We start from the raw sequence: 12,145 nt of genomic DNA, 5'->3' as shown, positions 1-12,145 counted from the left end.
CCTGTAGACCTTCCCTTTCACTCTTGCTGATACCCGTCTGTCACAAATTACTCCTGACACTCTTCTCCACCCATTCCACCCTGCCTGCACTCTCTTTATCACCTCATCCACAATTCCCATTACTCTGTACTGTTGATCCCAAGTATTTAAACTCATCCACCTTTGCCAACTCTACTCCTTGCATCCTCACCATTCCACTGACCTCCCTCTCGTTTACACACATGTATTCTGTCTTGTTCCTACTGACCTTCATTCCTCTCCTCTCTAGAGCATATCTCCACCTCTCCAGGGTATTCAATACCTGCTCCCTACTCTTGTTACAGATCACAATATCATCAGCAAAAAAAAAAAAAACATAATCCATGGGGACTCCTGTCTAATCTTGTATGTCAACCTGTTCATCCCCATTGCAAATAAGAAAGGGTTCAGAGCTGATTCCTGATGTAATCCCACCTCCACCTTGAATGCATCTGTCACTCCTACTGCAGACCTCACCACTATCTCACTTCCCTGGTATATATCATATACCACTCTTACAATATATCAGCCTTTCTTCTCTCCATTATATTGGCTAACTCTCCCTTTACCAGTCACACTGCCAACATTCAATTTTACTACCCTCACTTCCAAGCTCTTAACATTCCTCCTATCCCCCTGCTTCTGGACATGTCTTCCCCCTTTTCTTCTCCTTCAACCAACAGTAACCCAATTTCCCCTAGGACACTGTTGGCTAACAGTACTGGTGGCAGCTGTTGTTAACCTGGGCCTTGACTGATCTAGTATAGAAATATGTATTGTTTTCTGCATTTTGATCCAGCAAAAGTTTACACCAGATGCCCTTCCTTATGTAACCTTCCTCATTTAAAGAAAGAAATTTAAACAAACACATACACTGGCTTGTTCATATTAGATCTATCTATCTATCTATCTATCTATCTATCTATCTATCTATCTATCTATCTATCTATCTGTCTGTCTGTCTGTCTGTCTGTCTGTCTGTCTGTCTGCCTGCCTGCCTGCCTGCCTGCCTGCCTGCCTGCCTGCCTATCTATCTATCTATCTATCTATCTATCTATCTATCTATCTATCTATCTATCTATCTATCTATCTATCTATCTATCTATCTATCTATCTATCTATCTAATATAGATATTATGGTCTTAATTTCTTGACTTTGCACTTGTATTTGCTTTTTCCTAATTATTTCAGTATATTGCTCAGGTACACAGTTGTAACTTCAGAAATCACTCTGTTAATTCCACACTTGAAATTTTCTTTCCTGTCAAACTCTTTAAATGATGTTTTACTGTTTTAATAGCCACTGCGTAATATCATTATCATCACTTGTGTCCCACTTATCCAAATTTCCCCATTTTCTGCTCTCTGAGTTGAGTTCTATGGAGACACAAACCTAAAATTCTTCTTTCCACCCTTGTTTTTATCACTAGGCATAGGGCAGTTAAAATAAAGGGAAGAATGGGTGGAATAGTAATATTAATAAGAGAACTGAGGCAAAGAATCATTTCAGGGAGTATGCACAATTGTGATTATACTATTAAGATGCAATTAATGTGTAAACAATGCAATGGGGGTTTGAAATGTATCACATATCTGTGATCTTGTCTTTCAGGAATCAATAAAAGCAGTGCTGTGTCAGCAGATTTTAAGACACATGGATGCAATGTGATTTCCCATAATGCAGCACAATAGTTCTACAGGAATAAGCTGCATACATCAGAAGAGACACAGTCACAGTGTAGTGGGTTGGCAGGCTTCCAGACCTTTGAGTAGTTTAATTTAGAGCAAAAAGACTGAAAAGGAAGCATACAAGCTGCTACTCCTGGTTCCTTGTCAAAGTTAAAAATAATATTTAGTCAACATGACATGGAGATCATAACACTGGATTTCAGCACCAGTAAATACTCCGTGATTATCTGGATTCTTTCTGGCCTGGATCAATGCACTGCATTCAATCTCTTTCTACTGGATTAGCTTGTGGAAGGAAAAAAAGAAATACTGTATCTTGTGCCTCAGGATTTTGTTGATTTCTAAGAGCTATCTTTTGTTTCTACATTCATACCCTTCAGATAACAGTTGTCTTCACTATTTCTGTCTCCATTCGCCTGTTCTGCTGGATTCATATACTATAGTTATTACATGAGCACAACCTGTTGTCCCTTAAAGGGGCTCACTTTTTATTTATTTCAAAAGAGTGAGTGTAAAGTCAGCCCTAAAAAGAACAGCAACTCTGCATTTTTGTCTTATTTCTGAACCTTATTCCAAGTGCTAGAACCACTTTAGGCAGCAGTGGACTAAAACCTGGAACTAAACCTGAATCTTGCTGAAGAAAGCTGACTTGCATGTCACCTCGATCTCAACCTGCTCTGAATGTGTCAATAGCTTGAACCCAGTACAGTATTTCCATGCGTTAGACTATCATTTTCAGACTGCTGCCTGACTAGCCTTGCCACATAATGAAATGAGTGTCCACTTAATTCTTTTTATTTTCTCAACCCTCCAGTACTTTTTTTTTCTTACCCGGTGTTCTCCTCTTTGACTGCTTTTGTGTTCTTTCTTTTCACAATTTTTGCATCTTGCTTACCACGTTCATTGCTCTTGTAGACCCTTCTTCATTCCCTCTAAGCTTTCTGTCTTTCCAGTATACCCTTGGATTCTTCCATATTTCTAGCAGCTGGGCAACTTCACTGGCATTGGAAGCAGTGTGACTTAGTGATTTAAGAGCTTTACTATAGTTTGCTGACTCAGTTACTGAAAGATTCATAGTGTGACCTTGAACAAGTATGTTAGCCTGCTTGTGATCCAATTGCTAAAAATAAAAAGCAACAATTGTACTGTTTCTCTGCACTTATAAAGGGCAATGCTTTCATGCCATTTGTAATGGAGCCTGGCTTCAACTGGCTGTGTAATGGAGCGTGGCTTCAACTGGGTTGCCTTTGGTGTGAATTTTTCAGGGTTTCCCCACATTCTCATGAGTTTCCTCGTACAGTTAAAACCTTGCAGTCATGGCTGATCAGCCCAGAAAGAATCCAGATAATCACAGAGTATTTACTGGTGCTGAAATCCAGTGTTATGATCTCCATGTCATGTTGACTAAACATTTATTTGAATCCTTCAATGGCTATATACCAACTTGACACCCAGCTGCTGAAACTGGGTCCAAGATCCTTATGAACTTAAATAAGATAAAGTCAATATTAAAAAATGAATGCATTAATAAATCTGAAATAGATACCAAAAAGTGTGTTAATATATGTGAAATAAATATGCTAAGAGATAAAACTTGAGCAGTTGAAATTGAATTGATCCAGCCTAGTAAAGCCTGTTCACAAACAGGGTAATGACTGGCACAGAGGTGGCAAACCAAACCTTAAGATGTAGATAGATAGATAGATAGATAGATAGATAGATAGATAGATAGATAGATAGATAGATAGATAGATAGATAGATAGATAGATAGATAGATAGATAGATTTTACAGAAGTTCAGTAAATATTATAAGCAAACAACCCCCTCAACTACACAAAGACTTACAAAAAAGAAGAAAACACCTAACTAGGCTAAAGAAGGCCGATTCCCATTTTTTGATACACTTCTGTTGATTAATTTGTTGACTGAAAGTGCTCAATGCTAGTGTGTTAGAAGGAGAGTGTGCAGCATTGTTTATAGTGGCCATCAGCTTGGTCTTCATTCTTTCATCCGCTGCTACTTCCAGTGGGTTGAGAGTGCGCTATGTATGCATTAGAATTCATATTAAAAGAAATGCAGCTGGGAAATTTGTAAATTATCCCTTTCAAAGCCATCTCCTTAGGCTGTGCTCAAGATAACTGCTGGGGTCCTACAAGAGACAGTTTGGGAAATTCTGATGCACAACAGAATATGCAGGGCGTGAGCTGTTTTTTTTGGGTAATACTGAACTTTAGCATGTTCTACATGAATAATATGTCTTTATTTTTTTAACATTTTACTGCAAACCTGAAATAATGGCAATTTTCTTAATGTTTATTATGTTTTCTTAAAAGAAAGCTTACATCCTTTACTGCCTCATATATCTACACATTTTGCACAAATGACTGCTCTGCTGTTTCATGTTGCTGTCAGATAAACTCTTCCAGTTTCCACTTTGAGGAGCGGACCCTGTCAAACAGGTGGTCATTTTTGATTGGTGGGTTATGGAAGTGAGCTCTACAGCACAGTGCTTCCAGTTGAATTACACCTACAGTGTGGCCGTTGTAAGTATTGATTCCTGTAAAGTGCATGTAAAAATGTGCTCTTTTCTTTTAAAGTTTGAAACAGGAGTAAAGAGCACATTAGGTAAGGTGAGTTGTGTTTTCTATTAATTAACATCAAGTTCCGTGTTGTAATACATTCTATTCTATCATGGCACTGGACAGGAGTAACAGGTTGTATGTTGGTAGGACATGCCAGAAAGAAGTTCACTACTTCATTACCACTGTTACTGCTACTATTTGATATAGCTAACTTTACAAAAGGCACAGTCTCAAAGAAGCATGAATAACTGATTAACAAAACTGTTTACATATAATCATTCATATATGTACCCCTGCATAATTACATATGTGCTTCATTCATCCAATCAATAAGTTCAGGTTGTACAGCCATATATGTTTGTACTCATGCACTTGAATTAAACCATCACTAAACACAAACTGGGCACTCATATGAGCACAAGAACAGCTTCATATATTCACCTGTCCAATTCCTGGACTTTGCCCCATTATATTTGAAAGACACAGGCCATTGATCAAAGTCTAGGCAGTAGGAGTCAGAGTTCTGACAAGAGGTAGCCAAAGAAAAATTCTGAATGAACGTTTCTGTCTATTTGCTCAAAATCATTTTTCATCTTTCCAAAATAAAATAGATCTATTCATCCTTTTCCTTAACCTGCATTTTGGACTGCGAGATCACAAATAACTATGGCCTATTCCAACAGAAGTGGACTCAAGAAAGGAAGCATCTTTACGAGAAAAGGTGCACATTGCAGAGGACACACCTGATACCGGACCAACCTAACTAGAAAAACTCACACAAACATGGGGATAACATGCAAACTCCACAAAGAAAGTCACTGGGTGAGAATTCAAATACAGATGGTATACCACTAGGCTTCCCATATCTATATTTAAGTCTCCTTTATTTTCACACAGACCTGCAAGATTCATATAAACAGATTCATGATTCATATGAATGGGTCTACTGTGTGCATGCATGTGAAATTGGTCTTATGCACATACATGCACACAGTAGGCCCATTCATTAACACATAGTCTTTAAGAACACAAGCGGGCCATTTAATTGTAACAATATAGGTCTCATTCTTTCTCTCCACAGAGCTTAGACAATCTGTGCTAGATGGAAATCCAAATTCATTTTAATCATTTTTACAGAAAAAGAGAGAGGAAGAGAAATCCCGACTGTCATGTCTTCATACTTAGTTTAAGTAACTCACACCATTTGAACCCTTTTAGCTCTACATTACAGATCGGGAATATTCACCACACACATAAACTTAAGACCCACTTGATCTCTCTGCCATATCCCTTCCTCTACATTTTTCAGCACCCACAATGATCCATCATCTAACTCGATTATCCGGTTCTGATCTGGGAGTTGCTGTCTGCAGTATTGGGCACAATGAGTGGGCCAATCCTGACCAGAGCACCGGTCCATCACAACCTTCCAGTTCATTTTGATAATAGATACAACATCATTCCATTCCCTATCTCCATCTGTCTTCCTATCCTATAACATTTGCTGTATAAACTTTTATATCTCTTTATTCTGTGACTATATTTGGCCAGTACAGCTCATTTTATGCGCAGCATAAGTCACACACACTTTTTTCCCCTGTTTTCGGCCATGCTCCATTTCATGAATTTATTTGTATTATTGCACTGATGTATAGCTGACAATGTACTGTTAACCTGTTTGCTCTATAAAGCTCCTTGAAATGATGCAGGCTGGTAATGGCAATCTATAAAGAAAAAGTTCACTGACTGACACGTGCACATGTGGGCACACAGTCTCTTGTTTACTGTTACTGTTACTGTTGAGTTTTAGTGCTGTCTTTCCTCTCATGATTTAAAAAGAACAGTGGGTACACATTCATGCTGTAAAAGAAGCAGCCAAAAATTATTTGTAAAAGTTCATATTTATTTAGGACAGCAGTTCTTAGGTTCTGTAGCTGGAGGCATTTTACCACTTTTATTAATATTATTTGTAAATGTAATCAAAATATTTGCAAATTTTTAATATAATATAGTGTTTCATGTCATGATTGATCCAATAATTAGGTATTGAGTGTTAGACAAGAACCAGACCTGGAGGGGATGCCAGTTCATTGCAGGGCCAGCTCACACACACCTTTACACTTACTTATTCTGGAACAGTTTAGATCACCAATCAGAATAATTACAATACGTGGAGATCACTCCTTTGACACACTAGGGGAAGAACATGCAAACTCCACACAGACAGGAGCGTTGCTTTCCACTGTATGCAAGTAAGAATTTCACTGTACTCTGTACACATCTTCACAATGTTCTCCTATTACTACTACCTCTGTACCAGCCCAAATTAGTATGTATATAGAATTATTGGTTTAAATTTTAAAGAGCATCCCTCTGTGATATGTTTCAAATCTATACACATAATCTTAAAACCTTAATCCAGGGAGCAGGACCTTATCCTGGCAGCACTAGGTACAAAATAAGAAACAACCCTGGAAAAGACACAAACACTGGGGTCACCAATGAAACTAATCTGAATGTCTTTTGGGATGTGGGAAGAAAACACACGAGCAAAAAAGGGAAAACATATAAAGTCAATCATCTGGCAATTAATTCAAACCCAGAGCACTGGCTCCTGGAAATTCTCTTGAGAAATCCATCCATCCACTTTTACCTATCCTAGCAATAAGCACAAGGCAGGAATTCAGCCAAGATTCATGGTCAGGTCATAAAATATGTAGATCATATAATTAATTGTCCATTCATCTATTATCAAACCTTCTTCATCTAGTTTAGGGTCATGGGAGGCTTTGGATGCAAGGCAAGAATCTAGTCTGGATGTAAAATCAGCTCATCAAATACTTAGCATAGACCACAAAATATTGTGTCAATTATTTGGTACTTAAGGCAAATCTTGCTTTACAAAACACAAAAGCCTATATTTCTTGTGTAGTATAAAACATTAAGTATAACTAACACACATATTTATCATATAAAAACATACTGTACAACATAAACTAACATCTGGCATATACACTGAAGCCAAAGAATGAAATCCAAACAATACAAGGTTGCAGACCGTTCTCATTCCTTATTGCACATCAACACACCGGTGAACTATTAAACAGCAATAACAAGACTGCCTACAGTAATGGGGTGGCACATGGGATGTCATGAGAATAACCTGGCTCTTAATGCCACCAGGTTAAAAGATCTCTTCATCAACCTAAGGACACACCCTGATAGAGTTACATCGAAGTACACCAGTTAAGTATTGACTGCTGACTGCTTCAGTTTGCTCAGGTTATAGACATCTGAAGATCTGAGGTGGCCGTGCAACAATGAAAAAGACATTAGAATGTTTCTAATTAATGAGAAGCCTAAAGAATGTGGGATTAATAAAAAGATAAGCCTGAACTTTCATTGTTGCACCACAGAAAGTATCCCGACTGATCGCATCATAGCATGGTGCAGTAATGTAAGCTCCCAAGAGAGAGAGGCTATGCAGACGCTTGAAATATTTTTAAGATTCGATTTACACTTTGCAGACTTGTGTTTTATTGTGTGTATTGGCGGATCTAACACGAGCATGTTCTGAGTGCATGCCCAGGGTTCCATGATGGCAAGGAGTCTTTTTACCAATACCACCACCCTCTTGTTGAAACTATCAAGTATCTGTGAGTCAAAATGACCAAGAGGGGCCAAAATGATAAACAGGGGCACCCAACGATTAAACGCTGGATTATCTGCATGCCAAAATAATCAAGAGGGATCAAGGGGAAAAAAATCAAGAGTGAGAAATACTGCACTGCACTAAACAACCCGGTGTCCGTCCACACATTACATTGTTAAAAGTATAATCAAGTCTTTGTTAAGGAGACAAATCACCCAGGGGACTGTGGTGGTCTCAATCACGCCTTCACTGTGTGCAACAGTAAAGGCTTCAAAAATCTGTAGGTAAAAACTGTTCTTAATGCTGTCATCACGTAAAAGGTAGCAGCATACTGTATCAAAGCTTGGACCCACAGATTCTGACATCTGTTTTTATCTCCAAGTGGGCTTACTAATGACTTGACCTCAGTCCTTTAAGCAGTGCAACTTTTGAATATCATATCTTCTCAAGTGCGATATGGCTTATTCTACCTTTTTATTGGCTTAATTTATGTTCATTGATCTTTAGTTTTTTTTAACAAATGTGAACCAGAATTCCTATGTGCAGCTCATCCAATACTCAGTATATTTTAGGGATCTAACCATTCTTTAAATTGACATTTTAATAGTTTGGATGGTTGGTAATTGCGACAGGTGCAAGGCAAGATCTAACATAAAAAAGGACATCAGTCTATCACCTATAAAGGCATAACTGAATGTTATGAATGGGTTAATATAATAAAATATGTATTTATATAGTTTAAAAAACATTGCATTGGTGTATAACAAAATTAGATATCTAGAAAGACCAATTCACCATGTCAATATTCTGCTTTATGGAAACCAGAAAAATATTCACAAAGTAAAGTGGGTGGCACAGTGGTTAGTGCTGCTGTTTTACTGATCCAGTGTCTTGGGATCCAAATCCCATGGTCAATCATTGTCTGTGTGTGAGTTGGTGCCCTGACTGATTGGTGCTCTGTACAGAGCTGTTTCCTGTCATTTGCCCAGTGATGGCACAGTGCTGCCCACAAGTGATTTAATGCTGAAATAAGTGAGTGTGACAATGCATGTAGTATTCTCAAAAGTGATTGATCCAATGCAGGATGTAACCTGGCAGCACTGGGCAAAAGGCAAGAAAAAGTCCCAGGCATGTGCCAGGCCATTGTGGGGGAAAAATACTCACAGAACCAATTTAGATTCACCAATTAACCCAACAAGCATATTTGGGGGTGTGGAATGGAATACCCACAGAGGCACAGAGAGAACATGCAGACACCAAACTGATAAGTACAGATGTTTAAACTCAGGGCTCTACTTCTGTGTGACAGCAGTCTAACCACTTTGCCACCAGGCAGGTCATATTATTGATTTCTACTTTTATTGCAATTATAACTGTACTGTATATCTATACAGAAAGTGAGACCACACGGTATTTTTCATGGTGATAATACTTTGTTGCCAGATTGCCTTTGAACTAAGAAACTACATCAATATTACATTGTTCCATGTAATATGTGATCAATATGTGACATGTGACATTAAGCAGGTCCTTGAAGATAATGAGAGAAAAGAAAATATGAGTTGTAGAGCTAGGTTTCTCACTGGTGCACTGTAGCTCTGGATTTTAAGATATTGTGTCAGCAGTGGATTAAATTGATTAGTAATGGTTAGTTCATTGGGAGCACAGAAAGAGGAGTAAGGGGCGCATCAGGTCAGAGGCATAGTTTCAGTAATTTGAGTGGAGAGAGGAATCAGAAAATACATCGATAAGAATTCTGTCTGTCTGTTGAAGCAGTCGTAAAATTTGAATCCACTGGCAACATCTTTGTATCAGATGCGCTGATCTGTATTTTATGTTAAATAAAATTATGTATTTTAAGAAAATTTTGTTTATTCTGATACTGCACAGGAGCAATAATTTATCGGACATGCAAACAAGAATTTGACAGTACTCTGTGAATGTGACATTATTACTATTTCGATTTAGGTGAATATAATGTTTGTTGGGCTGGATGTCCAGTTTTCATCACAATTGTTCTTATGTTCAATCAAACGACAATGAGTACTACCTTATATGGAGCAGAGCAAGCTTTGGTTCTGACTCCCCATGACAACTGAGCAGTTTTAGAAATACCTCCAAGGTTGAATGGGAAGGCTGAACACTAATGTTGCCAGTACAGCAGTTTCAGAGCACAAAGACTCCGTGAGGAAGAGGTGGTGAAAAGGAAGAACATGAAGAGTCATTGCTTGTTCATTTTAGAAAGTGGTGAAAAAAGCATGTTCTCCATTCTGTATAGGAGCAATGAAATGTATTATAGACAGACATGGACCAAGAATTGTTGATAGTAGTGTTGCACCCAAATTGATGATTGTTCACTCATTCAAGAAAGCCAGAGATGAGAGGATCAGAATGTGAGAAGGTGTTTGGACTTGAACATCTCTGCTCACACATATAAATGACTTCAGCCAAATGGTTAGCATCTACTGCGGTGGGCTGGCGCCCTGCCCAGGGTTTGTTTCCTGCCTTGCACCCTGTGTTGACTGGGATTGGCTCCAGCAGACCCCCGTGACCCTGTAGTTAGGATATAGCGGGTTGGATAATGGATGGATGGATGGGTTGGCATCTATGCCATTAATATGGTAATAATCCGTCCCTCTGCAAAAAGTATGCACTGGCCACTTGTGTCTTTTATTACCAGTCAATGGAATCCCTTGGACCCTGTCTTGGCAAAAGATTAATTAAATTCACATAAATGATAAATAAACAAAAATATACACAAGAGAGGTCTTAGCCTGATTCAGTTCTCAGTGCAGTCTATTCTCAAAACCTCAGAGTTAATACCCTTTGCAGCATCCCTGTTAAGGAGGTTGTCATTCAGTAGTGAGTTCCTGCTAGATGCAGAGCTGCTCCTCATTTCATGTGGTCCTGCTGAGCCCCTTAGCCATTTTCCAGCCATTACTGCTCCTACTCAGAGACTCAACTGTATGTGGGGGCGGGTGTCAGTTAGAAGAACCATTTATATATGTGTTTAACCCTATGGCTCCCCTCCACAACCTGGCAATAAACAGTTTCTAACTTGCAGTTCTCTCAAACACAGAGAAGAACTGCTAAATCCCAGTTAGAGTGGGGCTTATGGCAGGTTTCAAGGACTTAAAAATAATAAGCCTCCTCTTAAGTGTCCACAAATAAAATGTGAGCCATGATAACTCATCCAACACACACTGACATAGATAACCACCTGTCCAGAAACTGAGGAGGTAACAGGTCCCCAGCCTCCACTTTACACCTTCTAGCAACATTCCAGCTCTCCCTTTCTTCATGCTGTTGGATCCCTTTACCTCCTCCTCCATTGTACCTGAACACCTACAAGTAAAAACGTGTACTTACATATAACCCAGAGTGCCTGTCCCCGAAGAAGGGGAAATTCACCGATATCTCCAATAGACCTGAGCCACCATCATCTTGTTTTACTGTCCTACTGTCACCATGCTCAATGCCAAAAGGATAGAAGTCCTCCAGGGGCACTGCCCCCTCGAGTGGGGAGAATGCTGTCCAGAGCCAGAGCAGAGTCACCCCCAGCCTCATATCCGCAGGGAGGAGTGGGGGTGACGTGAGAGTTCCTCCTCGGGCGATGCTTGTTCCTTCAGTGTTCCCCCTCGATTCAGATTAAAGACACAGGGCTGCCTCACTGGGCAGGGAGCTGTACACAGGGCTCGCTATTGACATGAAGACTTCATAAAAGGGAGCAAAAATTTGCAAGAAGGCAAAGTGTTTCAGCCCGAAAGCACACACATATATGTATTTTTTTTTTTTATTTTTTTTTACAATCCAGTCTTAGTGGCTGATACTCAGCTCCAAACTCGGCTCAATAAAAGCTCTATTATGCCTGCCAAAAGAGTTCTTTCAGGCTTTGCCCTGCCTCTAAGGGGGATTCACTGCCGCGCATAATTAGGTCAACCTGGCCAATCCGAAAAAGGAGGCCAGTAACAGGATAGCCACTAGGCAGGACTATGATAATCGAACAGTTAAAGGCAACCTGATGGGATTCCCACCAGTGCCGCTTAACCCTTCCTTTCATTGGCAGCCAGAGGAATTCACTCCTCTTCTGATAAGAAGCTTGAGGCCAAGTGAAGAAACAAAAAAAAAAAAGAAAAAGATTTAACCTGGCTAAGAAAGGCATCATAAATTCTACTAACAAGAGGCTGTTTCTTTAATATTAAT

The 12,145-nt window shown here is 39.2% G+C and overlaps 1 protein-coding gene across 2 annotated transcripts in view; it reads right to left on the bottom strand.

Annotated features, from left to right (window-relative positions):
* The window catches only part of sned1 (sushi, nidogen and EGF-like domains 1), a 188,680-nt gene extending 176,867 nt beyond the window's left edge, over positions 1–11,813 (bottom strand). For both annotated transcript variants that reach the window (XM_039763063.1, XM_039763071.1), the window contains exon 1: positions 11,312–11,813. In XM_039763063.1, the coding sequence (XP_039618997.1) occupies positions 11,312–11,509 (198 nt within the window). In that variant the 5' untranslated portion in view covers positions 11,510–11,813. The remainder of the gene's footprint in view (positions 1–11,311) is intronic.
* Positions 11,814–12,145: the final 332 nt, after the last annotated feature.

The sequence above is a fragment of the Polypterus senegalus genome, chromosome 1 (assembly GCF_016835505.1).
Source record: "Polypterus senegalus isolate Bchr_013 chromosome 1, ASM1683550v1, whole genome shotgun sequence".
In the NCBI taxonomy this organism is placed as follows: domain Eukaryota; kingdom Metazoa; phylum Chordata; class Cladistia; order Polypteriformes; family Polypteridae; genus Polypterus; species Polypterus senegalus.
This window is presented reverse-complemented; position numbering and strand designations above follow the sequence as displayed.